Source organism: Schistocerca cancellata, chromosome 3 (assembly GCF_023864275.1).
Source record: "Schistocerca cancellata isolate TAMUIC-IGC-003103 chromosome 3, iqSchCanc2.1, whole genome shotgun sequence".
NCBI classification, from domain to species: domain Eukaryota; kingdom Metazoa; phylum Arthropoda; class Insecta; order Orthoptera; family Acrididae; genus Schistocerca; species Schistocerca cancellata.
The window spans coordinates 167,635,232-167,653,226 of record NC_064628.1 but is presented as its reverse complement, the minus strand read 5'-3'; the positions used below and the strand labels follow the sequence as shown (position 1 = coordinate 167,653,226).

Here is a 17,995-nt window from a genome sequence, read left to right as displayed (position 1 = left end):
GTCCCCCATTCAGATCTCCGGGTGGGGACTGCTCAGAAGGATATCCTCATCAGGAGAAAACAAAATTGACATTCTATGGATCCCTTAATCGGACAGGTAGATCAGATAATTTGAAAAGGGAAACAGATAGATTGAAGTTAGGTAAAGTGGAAATTAGTGTAGTTTGATGGCAGGAGGGACAGGACTTTTAGTCAGGGGAATACAGGATTATAAATACAATGCAGTTGTGGATTTACTAACCAATAACAAAATAGGAATGCAGGTTCAAATGGTTCAAATGGCTCTGAGCACTATGCGACTTAACTTCTGAGGTCATCAGTCGCCTACAACTTAGAACTAATTAAACCTAACTAACCTAAGGACATCACACACATCCATGCCCGAGGCAGGATTCGAAACTGCGACCGTAGCGGTCACGCGGTTCCGGAATGCAGGTGAGCTGCTACGAACAGCGTAGTAAATGTATTATTATAGCCAAAATAAACACGAAGCCCACGCCTACCACAGTAATACTACTTTACATGGCAACTAGCTCCTCAGATGATAAAGAGATTGAAAAAATATATGATGAGATAAAATAAATTATTCAGATAGTTAAAGGAGACAAAAATTTAATTGTGATGGGGACTGGAATTCGATAGTAGGAAAGGGAGAGAAGGAAAAATAGTAGGTGAATATGGACTGGGTGAAAGGAATGAAAGACGAAGATGCCTGGTATAATTTTGCACCGGGTATAATTTAATAATAAATGGAGGTTGTATAAGCGGAATAGACGTGGAGACACCAGAAGGTTTCAGATTGATTATATAATGGCTAGACAGAGATTCGGAACCAGAATTTAAATTGTAAGAAAAATGTGGACCCCCAATGCAAATTACTGGTTATAAACTGAGATTAAAACTGAATAAATTGGAATAAGATGGAAAATTAAGGGTATGGGTGCTGGATAAGCTGAAACAACCACAGGGCGTTGAGAGATTCACAGGAAGCATTAGACAAGGGTTAACTAGAACAGGGGAAAGGAAAGCAGTAGGAGACGAATGGGTAGTTTTAATAGATGAAATAGTGAAGGCAGCAGAGGATCAAATAGGTAAGAAGACAACGTCTAATAGGAATCCCTGAATAACACAAGAGATATTGAATTTAACTGATGAAAGGTAGAACTTTAAAAATGCAGCAAATGAAGCAGGCGAAAGGGAATAGAAACGTTTAAAAAATGAGGCCTGCTAAGCGGAAACGGCTAGAGGACATATCTAAGAATTTAGAAACATATTTCACTAGGGGAAAGATAGATATGCCTACAGGAAAATTGAACAGGCCTTTGGTGAAAAGAGAAGCAGCTATACGAATATCAAGACTCAGAGGGTAAACCACTCCTAAGCAAAGAAGGGAAAGCTGAAAGTGGGAAGGAGTATACAGAATGCCTTTACAAGAAGATGAAAGCAATATTATAGAAAGAGGAGTGGACGTAGATGAAGATGAGAGATGATATACTGCGAGAAGAATTTGACAAGACACTGATAGAACTACGTCGAAGTAAGGCCCCAGGAGTAGAAGACATTCAGTCAGAACTACTGATAGCCTTGGGAGAACCAGCCACGACAAAACTCTTACAGCTGCAGCTGGTGAGCATGATGTATGAGGAAGGCGAAACACCCTCAGACTTTAAGAAGGATGTGGTAATTCCAATTCTAAAGGAAGCAGTTGCTGAGTGATGTGAAAATTACCGAACAATCAGTTTAATAAACCATGGTTGCAAAATACGAACACGATTTCTTTACAGAAGACTGGAAAAACTGGTAGAAGCCTACCTCGAGGAAGATCACGTTGAATTCCGGTGAAATGTGGGAACACGTGAGGCAATACTGACCAGGTTACGGGAAGGCAAACCTACGTTTGTAGCACTTGTAGACTTGGAGAAAGCTTTAGACAATGTTGACTGGAATACTTTCTTCGGAATTCTGAAGGTAGCAGGGGTAAAATACAGAGAGCGAAACACTACTTATAACTTGCACAGAAACCAGACGGCAGTTATAAGAGTCGAAGCACATGAAAGGGAGGCAGTGGTTGAAAAGTGAGTGAGACAGGGTTGTAGTCTATCCACGATGTTATTAAAAACGTACGCTGTACGAGCAGTAAAGGAACGCAAAGAAAAATTTTGAGTAGGAATTAAATTTCAGGGAGAAGAAATAAAAACTTTGAGGTTGACTGATGACATTGTAATTCTGTCAGGACAGCAAAGGACTTGGAAAGCAGTTGAACGGATTGGACGGTGTCTTGAAAGGAGAATATAAGATGAACATCAACAGCAATAAAACAAGGATAATGCAATGTAGTCGAATTAAATCAGTTGATGGTAAAGGAATCAGAATAGGAAAGAAGACATTTAAAGTAGATGAATTTTGCTATTTGGGCAGTAAAATAATTATTGATGGTCTGAGCAGAGGGAATATAAAATGTAGACTGCCAATGGCAATAAAAGCATTACTGAAGAAGAGAAATTTGTTAACATCAAATATAGTTTTGAATCTTGAGAAGTCTTTTCTGAAGGCATTTGTCGGTAGTGTAGTCATGTATGGAAGTGAAACATGGGAGATAAGCAGTTTAGATAAAAAGAAAATAGAAGCTTTCAACATGTGTTGCTACAAAACAATGTTGAAGGTTTATAATTTATATAAAAAACAGCTGCCAGCCACATGTATGGTTTAGAAAGGTTTATTATCTTCAGACCATGACCGGTTTCGGATTTATCTTTACAAATCCATCTTCAGATGGCAGATTACAAGCGTTCTTAGTTGGACCCAGTTTTGTTTATGTTATTCATTTGCTGCAGAGCTGTGTAGTTCTGCCAGACGAAATATTCGTGCGTTTATGTTTTCGAACGCAAGCTTGATAAACTTTTCAAAATGCACTATGTGAGTGCTATTCCAGTCTATGGATGTCACTTTTAACCTCATCATCTTAATTGACACGCAGCACACACGTTATTCGTGTGTGCTGCGTGTCAATTAAGATGATGAGGTTAAAAGTGACATCCATAGACTGGAATAGCACTCACATAGTGCATTTTGAAAAGTTTATCAAGCTTGCGTTCGAAAACATAAACGCACGAATATTTCGTCTGGCAGAACTACACAGCTCTGCAGCAAATGAATAACATAAACAAAACTGGGTCCAACTAAGAACGCTTGTAATCTGCCATCTGAAGATGGATTTGTAAAAATAAATCCGAAACCGGTCATGGTCTGAAGATAATAAACCTTTCTAAACCATACATGTGGCTGGCAGCTGTTTTTTATATAAATTATAAACCTTAAGTACAACAGCCACGTTTCTCAACATGTCGACTTTCGACAAAATAACAATGTTGAAGATTAGATGGGTACTGAATAGAATTGGAGAGACAAGAAACTTGTTGCACAACTTGGCCAAAGTAAGGGATCGGTTGATAAGGCATATTCTGGGACATCAACGGATCACCAGTTTAATACTGGAGTGAGGTGTGGATGGCAAAAATCGTAGAGGGAGACCGAGAGATGAATACAGTAAGCAGATTCAGAAAGATGTAGGTTGCGGTAGTTATTCGGAGATGAAGAGGCTGCACAGGATAGAGTAGCACGGAGGGTTGCATCGAACTAGTCTTCGGACTGAAAACCACAGCAACAACAACAAGAACATCATCAACAACAACTGAGGGAAATTGGTTTACACTTCATTACAGAAGGTGAATCACATTTCAGGTACCTAAAATAACTGCATTTTCGCCTTCGACAGAAATTATTGTGTATTTTCCACTACTGGCCAGATTCGGCTGTTAACATTTTCAAAGCGGTAGTTGTCGAGCATGAGGACAGGACATCAGTTTGTCCAAGCACACCAGTATGTGGCGGGAAAATATAGAACTTAGGCAAGTAAATTAAAGTTACAGTAGTTTGAAATTCAATGTATGAGGGTGGACATACCGGAACAATGTTTCGCCCTTTTTAGGAGAAACGAACAGGATTGTTTTTGCGCCGGTTTGTGACGACAGATGAAACTTGGGTGCACTGCTAAACCCCATAGAAAAAAAAAGTCAAAGCAGTGGAAACATGCTGATTCTTCGCCACCAAAGAAAGCAAAGACAATTCCTTCGGCGGGAAAGGTCATGGCATCAGTGTTCTGGGATGCGAAGAGGTTTCTGTTTGTAGATTATCTCCCCACTGGGCAAACAATTACTGGAGAATACTAGGCTAACCTCCTGGACAAATTGCAACAAAAGATACGCGAAAAAAGGCCAGGTTTAGCGAGGAAGAAAGTCATCTTCTATCATGACAACGCGCACCCGCACACATGTGCCGTCGCCATGGCCAAATTACACGAACTAAGGTATGAATTGTTACCACACCCGCCTTATTCACATTATATGGCTCCGTCAGACTTCCATCTCTTCCCAAAACTGAAAATTTTTCTTGGTGGACGAAGATTCACTTCAAACGAAGAATTAGTAGCCGGAGTTGACAACTATATTGCAGGCCTGGAAGAAACTCATTTTCGAGATTTGATCAAGGCACTGGAACATCGTTGAAGCAACTGCATCATTCTACAAGGAGACTACATTGAAAAATTAAAAAAAAGTTTCAGTGATGTAAGTACTTTCTTTCTATTCCGTTCCGAGAACTTTTTGAATCACCATCGTACTATTATATTAATGTAGTATGCCCTAAATGGTGATAAAATTAAATATAACATACTGCAGCGAGTCTCATTTGCCTCACTTGTCCAGCATCAAAACCTGATGGCATGTTTTATACCGAAGAATATGTACGTGTTGCAAGTTAACATTCACTCTGGTGAAATAGTAATAATGAAGCCACAGACTCTTATTCAGTTCTTACTTTCTACTAACGTAGGTGTTCCATAATTCCTTTAAGCTGCTGTGTCGATGCAAACATAAACCTTTTTACAAAATCGAGAACTGGTGGTCCGGTATTCAGAAAGCATTTCCATCATTCGGGTGAAGTGAAGGGTTTGTTTCTGATGATGACCTTAAGATATACGTACGACAAATAGCAACGAATTAGTAATGTACACACATATTTACAGGATCCACAGCCGCCAGATGGATGGGTGCACATCCGAGATGCCACTATGCGTGGGCCCGACTGCGTACAGAATGACGAGTTTTTCTTCCATAGTGGAGTGTCTGGATCTGAAGACTGCCTCTACCTCAACGTCTACACACCTGAGGTACCCTGTTTTCATAGATTACTGAGATATTTTTTCAGTTCTTGAAAGTTAGAACTATTCCTGTATCAGAAGTAAGTGTTAATACTAGTATACTCGTTTCAAGTGTTTCTAAATTTCATAAAAATGTTTAAAATGTTTATCAAATATTTATTTTGCTGTTACACATGCAATTTCTACAGAGCGCGCTACATGCGCCCTGTGATTTTAATGTAGCCAGTAGCCTTATGTAGTTGCACATGAGTGTTCATACTGTTGTTGTACAGTTTCTATATGAACACGTTCTTCTGTTTTCTTGTAATATAAATCTTTTCAGCTGTCACCATCCAGTCCACTGCCAGTCATGTTTTGGGTTCATGGAGGAGGATTTTTCTATGGGGGTGGCTCAGTCTATGGACCGGATTTTCTCTTGGATCATGATGTAGTATTAGTAACCATCAATTACCGACTTGGAACGTTAGGTAAGATAAATTACACTTTTTTAACACAGTGAAGGTGCTGTTGTTTAGTAGTAGTCTCTTCCTTCTTTCTCTCCTTTATACAGCTAGAGGAAACTGACAGTTATGGTTCTGCCATACTAGTAAAGTAATTTCATCAGAGTTTGGATGTCAAAAGTTTCTATGTCATTCCAAACGCGGAAGTGACAAATTACAACTAATAAGATGATACTAATACTGAGAAAGAACTATGCGACACAGTAACATGTTAAATTGTGCCAAGTTTCCATTCAGTACACACCTAAAGCAAGTTCACTGTTTACATTTACGTCTACAGTAGAATGGGCTATACCTAAGGGACCACGCTGTACATTATGGTAAAAACCAGCTAAGAATGCTGAATAAGCCAAAACATGTATCAATTACATAATGGTTTTTTGATATTCAACTCTGTTGTAGAGGGCCAATCACACGTACAATTTGAGCAAGTCTAGATTATTGCAACTGTATATTTTCAGAAACAGACCACTTCCTATCCAGAGCACTATAAAATTAATTTGCACAATCAATCTGCTTCTGTCGTGCTTTACTCGCCATATTAGAAACGTCATAGCGACTTTGAGTAGCGCTATAATACATATATGTGTAACACAGTATACAAGACACTTCTGGTAATTACAGATTCAGTATTCGATTTCTCTTTCGAATTCGAGTTACAAGAAAAGAAAATAGAAAATTATTTTCTCATTTCTACGCGAGTTTCTCCTCCGTCTTCACCCATGAACTACATTACTTTGATTCCGCTGAGAACGGCTGTAGTGCACAGTCAGCAGTGTGTGTGTGTGTGTGTGTGTGTGTGTGTGTGTGTGTGTGTGTGTTTGCTTTTGTGTGCTTGAGGACGCATACTGCAGCATACCGATGGAACGTACCTATTATTTACTATCTACAAAAGAGGTACTGTTTGGCTAAGATACTCCCGGTAGAAGGTGGCACATAAAAACGTAGCTTCAAAACTCGGGGCAAAATTTCAACGATACCTGATAAACTTAGCGCTTCTTACGTAGAACATAAAATTTTGCTCTCGGCACGTCACTACCCCAGTCTTCATTTATTCCTTAATAGAGAATTCTGCATAGCATCATGTCTGCTCAAATTTAGCTATGATATACAGATCTCTACAGTTGAATTAAGATACATAAATCGTCTGCTTTTCCACATGTGTACCAAGAAAACAGTGACGTATTTTATGCAGCTAGATGTTTGTAAGTAGGTTAATCAGCATGCGAAAACTCATAGTCTACCAATAGTCTTTGAGCTTTCGTGAGGTTTGGAAAGCAGGAGAGAGATACATTTCGGCTGTGAATGCTTATAATGAGACGTGCCAGGGTAGACCAGGGTTCGAGTACCCGAGAAGCTAATGGGTTCGTATTCGAGCATGATGAGGCGAAAAATTTTCTGCTTTCATAAGACTTAATCCTTATATTACTTTACATTGTCATTTCCTTTTCAGATCTACATAGCGACTGACATAATTACTGGATTTTCTCCTGTATTGCACGTGATAAACTATACAAACTAAGTGTCATTTAACTTCCACTTGAAATTACTGGCAGGACTTACAGTGTAACTAAACCATCGAACTCTCACACTAAACGCGTGTCGGGGAGCTACACAATGTGCGGGGTCCCCTACGCAAACTGTTCCTTCAGAAATCCGATTGACAGCAAAACACAATAGACTTTTTTTCTGACTTCATTTCTGTCTGCGTTTTGAAGAACACAGTGGTGATGTAATGTAACTAGCTGAGGAACCTTATGTAACTTAATATTAATAACCATAAAGCTCCACAATGAAATCCTGCTACAGGTGTAAATGTCTACGTTCTTATCTGTCAGTCTTTTATCAATAGACGTGTGGATGTAATTAGAGCAAATAAATAATTACTTTCCTAATTGTGTACATAAATATGCCGCCTTTGCAACGCTCCCGCAGGTTTTCTGAGCACCGAAGATGAAGCTGCTCCAGGAAATTTCGGACTTAAAGACCAGGTGGCGGCGCTGCGTTGGGTACAGGAGAACATCGCAGCGTTTGGCGGAGATCCGGACAGAGTCACCATTTTCGGCGAAAGTGCGGGGGCGGCCTCCGTACACCTCCTCGCACTGTCACCCCTCGCCAGAGGTATGGAAGCTGACACTTCATCGATTCTTTCATCCATTCACTAAATAACTTTGTATATTCTCATTTATTCGCCGTTCGTTTACTTTTACAAATACAGATCTGCTGGCATGTGTTCACGAGGAGCTTCAATGTGTATTAAATGCAGCCGAGGTCAAAATACAGTTTGATGCGTTTTCACTCAAGTTGTGGTATACTCTTTAATGTTGTTGTATCGGATCGGTTTATTTCATATACAGGGCGTTTCAAAAAGAAAGAGCAGATTTCAAACATTTATTTCTCAAAAACTACAAATGATAGAAACACAATTCAAACGTTTCTTGTCAGAGAAAGGTTCAAAGTTTTTCAATGGTCCGCGCAGAAGTTCCATGCAAATCCGCAGTGGCGCTGGCGTTTGTTTGTAGGAAAATGGCGACGACACCACAGGAACGATCATTTTGTGTGCTGCAATTTGCAAAGTTAGAGTCCATTGTTGGTGTGCAACGTGCATTCCGCCGTCAATTCAACAAACAGCCGCCTCGTCATAAGCAAATTTATGAGTGGCATCACAGATTCGTAGAAGATGGTTGCATCTGCAAGCGAAAAAGCACGGGTCGTCCACGCACATCGGATGAAAATGTCGAGCGTGTCCGTGCAGCTTACGAAAGGAGCCCTAGAAAATCCACGACACGGGCAAGTCACGAACTAAACATGTCTAAAACAACGGTATGGCGCGTTCTGAGTAACCGTCTGCACATGAAGCCGTACAAACTGCAGTTATTGCAAGCATTGCGTCCTGACGACCACAACAAAAGGTTCGAATTTTCAACTGCAATTCTACAGGACATGGAAGAGGACAATTTTGCCGAACGATTAATTTTTTCAGATGAATCAACGTTTCACATTTCTGGTAAAGTTAATCGGCATAACGTACGAATTTGGGCGAGTGAAACTCCGAGGGACGTTATTCAACATGAAAGAGACTCACCAAAGGTTAACGTCTTTTGTGCAATTTCGGTAAACAAAGTTTATGGACCTTTCTTTTTCATGGAGAAAACTATCACAGGAACCATTTACCTGGACATGTTAGAAAACTGGCTATTTCCTCAACTTCAGGAAGATTCAAATCACTTCATCTTCATGCAAGATGGCGCCCCACCACACTTCTCTGAACCTGTACGACGGTACCTAAATAACACCATTCCAGGACGGTGGATTGGAAGAGCAGGAGCACAAGATCAATGTCATCGTCTGTGGCCTCCCAGGTCACCAGACCTTACTCCCTGCGATTTTTATTTGTGGGGGTACATAAAGGACTGTGTTTATGTCCCACCTATGCCCGCTACTCTTCAAGAGGTACGACATCGAATTGTTGCGGCCGTGAATTCGGTAACTAAAGACCAGTTGCGTCGTGTGTGGCAAGAAATGAGATACCGGTTTGATATTTGTCGTGTAACAAATGGTGCTCATATTGAGGTACAGTTTTGATATTTGTTGTGTAACATTTGGTACTCATATTGAGTGAAGGACCGTTGGAATTGTGTTTCTATCATTTGTAGTTTTTGAGAAATAAATGTTTGAAATCTGCTCTTTCTTTTTGAAACGCCCTGTACTTTCCCAGAGTAACTTATTGCTGCAAACATGAATCGGATCAAATAGTATCATACACCACAGCCGACCGTTCAAAACGTTCAAGATATGTTCCCTAGCCTGCGTTATGAGCCCACTCTTTTATTCGCTGTTCCCATTATTTTCGTCTAGTAGCTCGGAGTGTGGTGTCGATTACATGACAGCGCACTTTCGATCACTGTGGAGGGTTAATTACCCGTAAGAGAGCTATCTAAAGGAAGTATAATGAGAATCAGAGCTGCGAAAACTAAAAGACAGCGTGAAAATGTAGCTCAGTAAGCTCAGTAAGTAATAACACTTTTGTAATGTCGCTGTATTGACGTGTTATTCGTATGGGAAATATTGCATAAATGCATGTTTTTATACTTTAATTGGGCTTAACTCTCTGTTGTTACGACATGAGAAGACTTATTTTGCTTTAGGTACTTCAACCGAGATCCACTTGCCAGTAATCTTGAGTCACCTTGTAGTCACAAAGAAGCCAGATTTAAATGAGGGAGCATCACAGTTTTCTACCCAGCGAAAGCAAAACACAACAGACTTTTTTTTCTGACTTCATTTCTGTCTGCGTTTTGAAGAACACACCTGATGAAGTGCAACAATATCATCCACAAGACTCAATTATATAAAAATAAAAATACGAAATTGAAATGAACGTTTTGAAATCATATTATGTGGAAACATGATTGGATCAGACCGTATTTTGTTCACTAGATTGGTTCAAAACGTATTAAGTGCAATTTAAAAATTAAAATGACGCCTCAATCCATTGGGAAACGATTTCAATCATTACTAACCCTAGCACATAATCTAAATACTTGGATCCTGTCGTCGAGAATTTTGACATATTTCATTTGGTTAGGAAGCCAAAAGCTTTTCTCGCTTTTTGTAAAATTATGATCTGCGCACGTAGTACGATTTGTAACGATGCTCCTCATGTAGAGTACGAGCTGCACTCTGCGGTGTTACCGCGTTTAAACAGTTACTTCCGAAACTCATTATTCATGCGTACGCGCCATCACTAAAGTTATCTCTTGTAGGTACTGACGTGCGAGCCGCTTGAGGCCTAGCAAACCGCGCGACTTTGGAAAAAAAATTAGGCGCTGGGAGAAGGTGTCAGAATACATGTCACCCATAACTCACTCGTTTACTTAAGAAAAAACTTTTGGGGACCCTATTAGCGAATTACAAAATGTCCCAGGAAAGGGAATGAATACTATCACGAGTGTTTGCGGCATGTCTAGCACAGAAAATATCACAAATACATTAAATGTATTCCCAGTTGCGATGGATAACCATCAGCTGCACAATGCAAGGACGCAGTGACCGGACTGGGACTCGAACCTAGATTTCCCACTTATCGCCAGCGATCGTCTTACGATGTTTGTTTATTTTGTTCGTAATTGTTCGTTGTATTTGGTCGTAGCGGACGTAAGATGACACCCACTGAATGTCGTTGTTGCATTCACTCAGTTTTTTTTTATTACAGAGGACCATTCGGCTATCCAAGCACATCTTACGACCAGATCCAAACCTCCATATGTCGTCAACCATATGTCTACAACCTGTACTCGTACATCCATTACGTATATTCTCGTACAAGAGAGACATTTTACTTCGAAGTCGCTGGCCCGGTATTGGCAGATATATGCGATATGGCAGTGCCTATATTATTTCGAAAAACGATACAATTTTCCTTCGGACCTTCATGCATGTCCGAAGGGACAGGTAGTCCAGCGACTAAGCCGTTACAAAATACATGAACTGTATTCGCAGTTGCGAATTTGTCCTCCTGTACTTAATAGTACCAGCAGGAATCTTACATGCATTTGGTTTTCTAACGGACGCCTGACGAATAAACAGTGGCCCTTCTTCACATGCTCTTAGCATTGTAGGAACACTGTGTTGACGATAGCTCTGTGCTTCAGTCCTCGAACGTGCTGTCTCTAGGCCAGTAGATATCTGAGGATACTGGCACCAGATGAATGAAGCCAGTGAAATCAAGTAGTACGCGACCTGTGACGGTTTATCTGTACATTTATTACTGCGGTCGCTGTGTGACCTGCAGCTTTACTCCTTCGTTTTCTACTACAACTATTATTACAAGATAAATTGTATATCTTCATGAAAGTGCAGAAGAGCACCTCTTGCCGGGTGCTGACAGGGCTACTAACTGAGTTCCTTGGCCATCGCTGATACAGTTTCATATTGGCTGTACCAAACTTTTAAGATCTTAGTACTGTGGCTCTGAATTCGTTTGCTGTCTTTGTCATACCTATCCGATAAGGAGTCAACGCCGGTACAGTGATTTAGGTTTTGTCATTTTACGGTCCCATTTGTACTTACCCAATATCCAAGTCATTCATTCGGGTTTCTAGTACTGGTTTTATCTACATACCACTTAGTAATACAGCTTCTTAATATTACTTATGGACATCCAAACGATGTAACAGTCACATGAAGCTTACCACTTATCTTTTAATCTTTTGCTTCTCTTGGTTTTAGGTATTATCTCGTATTTATCACATATAAGGAGAGCTGCCATTCTGTATACGACGTGCGAATTAGTTTAAATCATTTTGTGTTGCCTAACAATTCTTCATCCTACGCCAAGACTTCCCTGTAGACAATAGCACACCAGAATGTGGTGTCACCGCCAGACACCACACTTGCTAGGTGGTAGCCTTTAAATCGGCCGCGGTCCGCTAGTATACGTCGGACCCGCGTGTCGCCACTATCGGTGATTGCAGACCGAGCGCCGCCACACGGCAGGTCTAGTCCAGAGAGACTCCCTAGCACTCGTCCCAGTTGTACAGCCGACTTTGCTAGCGATGGTTCACTGACTACAGACGCTCTCATTTGCAGAGACGACAGTTTAGCGTAGCCTTCAGCTACGTCATTTGCTACGACCTAGCAAGGCGCCATATTCAGTTACTATTGATATTGATATTGTGAATCACGTACCGTCAAGAGCGACGTTCATCATTAATGGATTAAAGTTAAGTATCCAACTAATTACGCCCGCTTTCTGAATTCTACTTCCTTGTCATGTTCCAGACCTCACGTCAGTATAGTCTTTCTCTGCTCACGCCAGCCTGTGTGAGCTAAAACGCGTGCATTTCGGCCTCCTCTCGTAACACGGTGTTGGCTCTGCTGCCAACACAACACAGAAAACAGTCGACAAATGCTGCAGGCTTAATCTCAAAGATCATTCATGCACAGGGTGATTCTGTGATGTCACAAACTTTCAGGGGAAATGGAGAAGGATACGCGTAACAATCTGAGGAGAGAGACCTTAGTCCGGAAACAACCAAGTCCAAAGTTATAAGCGAAAATCCTCCTAATACCTCTGAGAGTGCGATACACAAATCGGTAGGGGAGGGTCGGTTAAAAAAGGGTACTTAATAAACAAAGTGGCTTATGTAATGAACTATGTGTGCCAATCTGTTGAGTTTTTAATGACTAATTGTCTAATCTGTATACTTACAATTGGACATGGGCTTCTTAGACTTAGAATTGGAGAAAAGTTCATTATAATAAATGCAAGCTGTATTATTATCTTCTCCTTCCCCTTCTGACGATGTGCTATACTCCCGTACTTTTCCAACTTTCTTTGCTTCCTTCTGTCCAACATTTCTGACTTCAGTAGGCCTAGAACTGTTAGAATGTGGCCCCATTTGAAGTTTTCTTTTGGGAGTCTTCCCCTTTTTCATAGAAGACTTTAATTCTTCCTTATAAGGTGAACTTGTAAGAACAGCTGTCTTTCCTCTTCTTCTATTAGATTTTTGTTCCTTTCTTTCAGCTATCGGCACTGCTTTTATTTCCTTCGGAGTGACGTGGAAAGCTGAAGTTGAAGGCTTAAGCCTATCCAACTGGGAAGAACCTAGTGTGGTTGGAAAAGATGTTTATCTGTTTAATGACTCTGAAGTAGGTTCTGAAGGCGGGACATCACCTTTCTCCAACGGTGGGTCATTGTCTGTTGTTTCAGCAGGCTGATAGACCTAATCAGGGAAAATATCTGCATCCTGTGGAAAGATTCCAGTTTTACGGAATGCATTTATAGCAGTCTCAATTGAAGCATCTTTCATGAATGCTGTCCCATACATACATGCAACTTTATTGATTTGTATCACTCGTCCAGGATGACACTCAAGCCACTTCCGAACCTCTTAAGAGTAATAATTACTCAGTGGGGCCATGAATGCAACATCCAGGGGCTGCATTCATGCTCAATACTGTTTGTGTGTGTTGAGTGACCATCCAAGAGCATAACGGGTTTCTCTGCAGTTGGTTTAGAAAATTCAACAAATCCTTGAAACCATTTCAGGAAAATTTCTTTCATCCATCCGCTAGTAGATCGCAGTAGATCGTTACGGAGCATTATCCAGCAGTTCAGGCTTGGCTCTTTGTCTAGGGAACACAAACATTGTGGGCACATAAATTCCAGAAGCACTCATACAGGGTACAGCAGTCACTAACATGCCTCTCTTCGCAGAAACCAAAACGCCAACTTGACATTTATCCCTCAAGGCAAGCACCACTGATTGCTTATTAGGGACTGTTGTCATTCCTGTCTCATCCACATAATAGACTCTATCGGCTGTGAAGTTGTACCTATTATACAGTTCTAACAGCAAACCAAAGAACTGCTTCACTACTGCACGGTTAAAGCCCACTGCTATGCCAAGAGATGTTGGCTCGGCAGAAAGCACGCTTATTTCCGGATTCCCCCTCAAAAACGAATAGAATCAGCAAAAAAAAAAATTGCTCTGAGCACTATGGGACTCAACATCGCAGGTCATAAGTCCCCTAGAACTCAGAACTACTTAAACCTAACTAATCTAAGGACATCACACACACCCATGCCCGAGGCAGGATTCGAACCTGCGACCGTAGCACTCCCGCGGTTCCGGACTGCAGCGACAGAACCGCACGGCCACCGCGATAGAATCAGCATTTACCTGCCATCTTCTTAGTCTTGCTGAAGTTATGCGGCAACTTATTTTCCTCTGCCAGTTCGAAAGCAAAATTCCGCACCTCATCGATGGTCAATCCAAACAATCTGCTTTCCATTCACAGGATATATTCAGCCAGTTCATTTTCCTGCTCCTGATTAAATACAAGTTTGTAGCTAAAACAACTACAATAACAATAATAAAAATAATAATAATCACTGCAACGGTTTAATTAATTTCTTCTAAAATAGTATATGGGCCTACCTTTCTTTGTAACATCCTCTAAACACATTCCATTCTGGGCCTTTTTTATGAAGGACTTTGATTCTTTCAAAAAGCCCATTGTTTGGGCCAAAACTGCCGCTACATCTTCTTTCACACTCTCTTGACTCCATGACTGTCTGCCAGTTTTCCTTTTATAAGGCGTCATAATTATGGCATACTTGAAGTTAGATCATGTGAATAATAATGATAATAATAATAGTAATAAATTTTATAATTGAACAATCTAAATAAACAATTTGAAAATCGTAAACGACAATTTTTAAATCAGTTCGATAAAACGGGGTATTATCCTGTTGTATCAAACTTAGTGGCACCCTGTTTCGTCCGACACGCCATATTAAGAACAAGTTGATTTCAATAGCCCTTTAGCGGGAAAAACATTTTGAAACACTCAACGATCTGTAGTGCAGACAACGTTTAACTTATATCATACTTACTTCACAGTCTCCAAAATAGTGACTTGCAAATATAAACGCACAATTCACAGTCGAATATTACAACACAACACTATAAAAATATATTTTTCTACCGAGAGAACTCACGGTTGCTTTCAACGGACTGCAGCTACTCTAAGAATGAAGGTCATCGAGTGGGAAAGAGGTTACTATGTTTACCGGGAGATGGCAGCACATATCAGACGAGAAAAGTACAATATCCTGTTTCATCAGACTACCCTGTTTTATCAGACTCTCTCCTACTGTTGTTAATAAGATTGTTTCTGGAACATAGCCACTTGTTATTTGTCAGTCGGTGTGGTTCCATCATGATGGAGCCCAACCTTATTTTGGACTGTAGTTTCGTGAACGCCTGGATCAGTGGATAGGAAGAGTTGTGTCTCGTGGTCAGCACCTTCATCTGATCTCACTCCACTTGACTTCATCTTGTGGTGACATGTAAAAAGTCTTGTATACGAGACGCCTGTCGAGACTAAAGAGGATATCCTGGCAAGAATTCTCGCTGCCGACACTGGGGATATTAGAATGAATTTGACAGAACTTTGTGCTACGATGCTAAGCTTGTATTGATGATGGGGGATGCCATATTGAGCAACTATTGTATATGCAGCAGAGTGTGAAACTTGAACAGGTAAATGGAATTCATTATGACTGTAGCGTATGCTTAGGATTTTCGAGCTCTCTGAAATCGAGCCCCTTGTGCCGCTGCTAGTCCCTCTACAAAATAAATTATATTAGGGCACTGGGGAGAATTCAGCAGGAAGCCTGTACATCACGATCAGGATGCAGAAGTTGTGGCCTTTACTTTGAGTGCAGCGTGAGGCTAAGGCGGAAGTTGAGTAGATTCCCGCTTATACGTTTTGACTCTGTCATTCCCAGTCAAGGATCCCTTGCACCAAATTGATACAGTTACCGTTCTCCATCATCCCTGAAAGTTTTTAACATCATCATGTAATCACCTTGTACACTACTGGCCATTAAAATTGCTACACCACGAAGATGACGTGCTACAGACGCGAAATTTAACCGACAGGAAGAAGATGCCGTGATATGCAAATGTTTAGTTTTTCAGAGTATTCACACAAGGTTGGCGAAGGTGGCGAAACCTACAACGTGCTGAGATGAGGAAAGTTTCCAACCGATTTCTCATACACAAACAGCAGTTGACCTGCGTTGCCTGGTGAAACGTTGTTGTGATGCCTCCTGTAAGGAGGAGAAATGCCTACCATCACGTTTCCGGCTTTGATAAAAGTCGCATTGTAGCCTATTGCGATTGCGGTATATCGTATCGCGACACTGCTGCTCGCGTTGGTCGAGATCCAATGACTGTTAGCAGAATATGGAATCGGCGGGTTCAGGAGGGTAATACGGAACGCCGTGCTGGATCCCAACGGCCTCGTATCACTAGCAGTCGAGATGACAGGCATCTTATCCGCATGGCTGTAACGGATCGTGCAGCCACGTCCCGATCCTTGAATCAACAGATGGGGACGTTTGCAAGACAACAACCATCTGGACGAACAGCTCGACGACGTTTGCAGCAGCATGGACTATCAGCTCGGAGACCATCGCTGCGGTTACCCTTGACGCTGCATCACAGACAGGAGCGACTGCGATGGTGTACTCAACGACGAACCTGGGTGCACGAATGGCAAAACGTCATTTTTTCGGATGAATCCAGGTTCTGTTTACAGCATCATGATGGTCGCATCCGTGTTTTGCGACATCGCGGTGAACGCACATTGGAACCGTGTATTCTTCATAGCCACACTGGTGTATCACCTGGCGTGATGGTATATGGTGCCATTGGTTACACATCTCGGTCACCTCTTGTGACTTGGAACAGTGGACGTTACATTTCAGATGTGTTACGACCCGTGGCTCTACCCTTCATTCGATCCCTGCGAAACCCTACATTTCAGCAGGATAATGCATGACTGCATGTTGCAGGTCCTGTACGGGCCTTTCTGGATGCAGAAAATGTTCGACTGCTGCCCTGGCCAGCACATTCTCCAGATCTCTCACCAACTGAAAACGTCTGTTCAATGGTGGCCGAGCAACTAGTTCGTCACAATACGCCAGTCACTACTGCTGATGAACTGTGGTATCGTGTTGAAGCTGCATGGGCAGCTGTACCTGTACACACCATCCAAGCTCTGTTTGACTCAATGCCCAGGCGTATCAAGGCCGTTATTACGGCCAGAGGTGGTTGTTCTGGGTACCGATTTCTCAGGATCTATGCACCCGAATTGCGCGAAAATGTAACCACATGTCAGTTGTAGTATAATATATTTGTCCAATGAATACCCGTTTATCATCTGCATTTCTTCTTGGTGTAGCAATTTTAATGGCCAGTAGTGTATATTGAGAATATTAGCGTCACAATGCTCAGAGTTCTTCATTACGATGGACGCATATGAATGTAACTCTAGTCACTTTATTCAAATCCAGTATCCCTTAAGCACCAATATAAATTTGACGAGCTTTTACGTTTCTGGCAGATAACATGTAATGAAAATGGAAGAAGGGGAAGGATTAGGGAAGGGAGTGTCGATGAAGAACGGATGTCGTCATAGAGAGACTACCATTCCATTTTTGGCGCCGTCCATTCAGTTTCCAGTGATATCTATGTGTAATTTTTCTTGAGGGTCGCAAAAACTAAAAGTTTGATACAGATGTAGCTATTAACGTTGTTGACCATTGTGTCATTCATACCATCTAAAGGCAACTGGGAATTGTGGTGTACAAAGTTTTCGACAGTCTCACTACAGATTTAACTGTCTTTTATTTTTACCGAGAGCAGTAGTTCGGTGGTAAGAAGTATTTGTGGTCAACAGGATCAAAAACCAAAACTCGT

The 17,995-nt window shown here is 41.3% G+C and overlaps 1 protein-coding gene across 1 annotated transcript in view; it reads left to right on the top strand.

Moving 5' to 3' along the window:
* LOC126176180 (juvenile hormone esterase-like) overlaps positions 1-17,995 on the top strand; it is a 306,116-nt gene that overhangs the window by 110,869 nt on the left and 177,252 nt on the right. The window contains exons 2-3 of the mRNA XM_049923321.1: positions 5,083-5,226; positions 5,540-5,684. Of these exons, the coding sequence (XP_049779278.1) occupies positions 5,083-5,226; positions 5,540-5,684 (289 nt within the window). The remainder of the gene's footprint in view (positions 1-5,082; positions 5,227-5,539; positions 5,685-17,995) is intronic.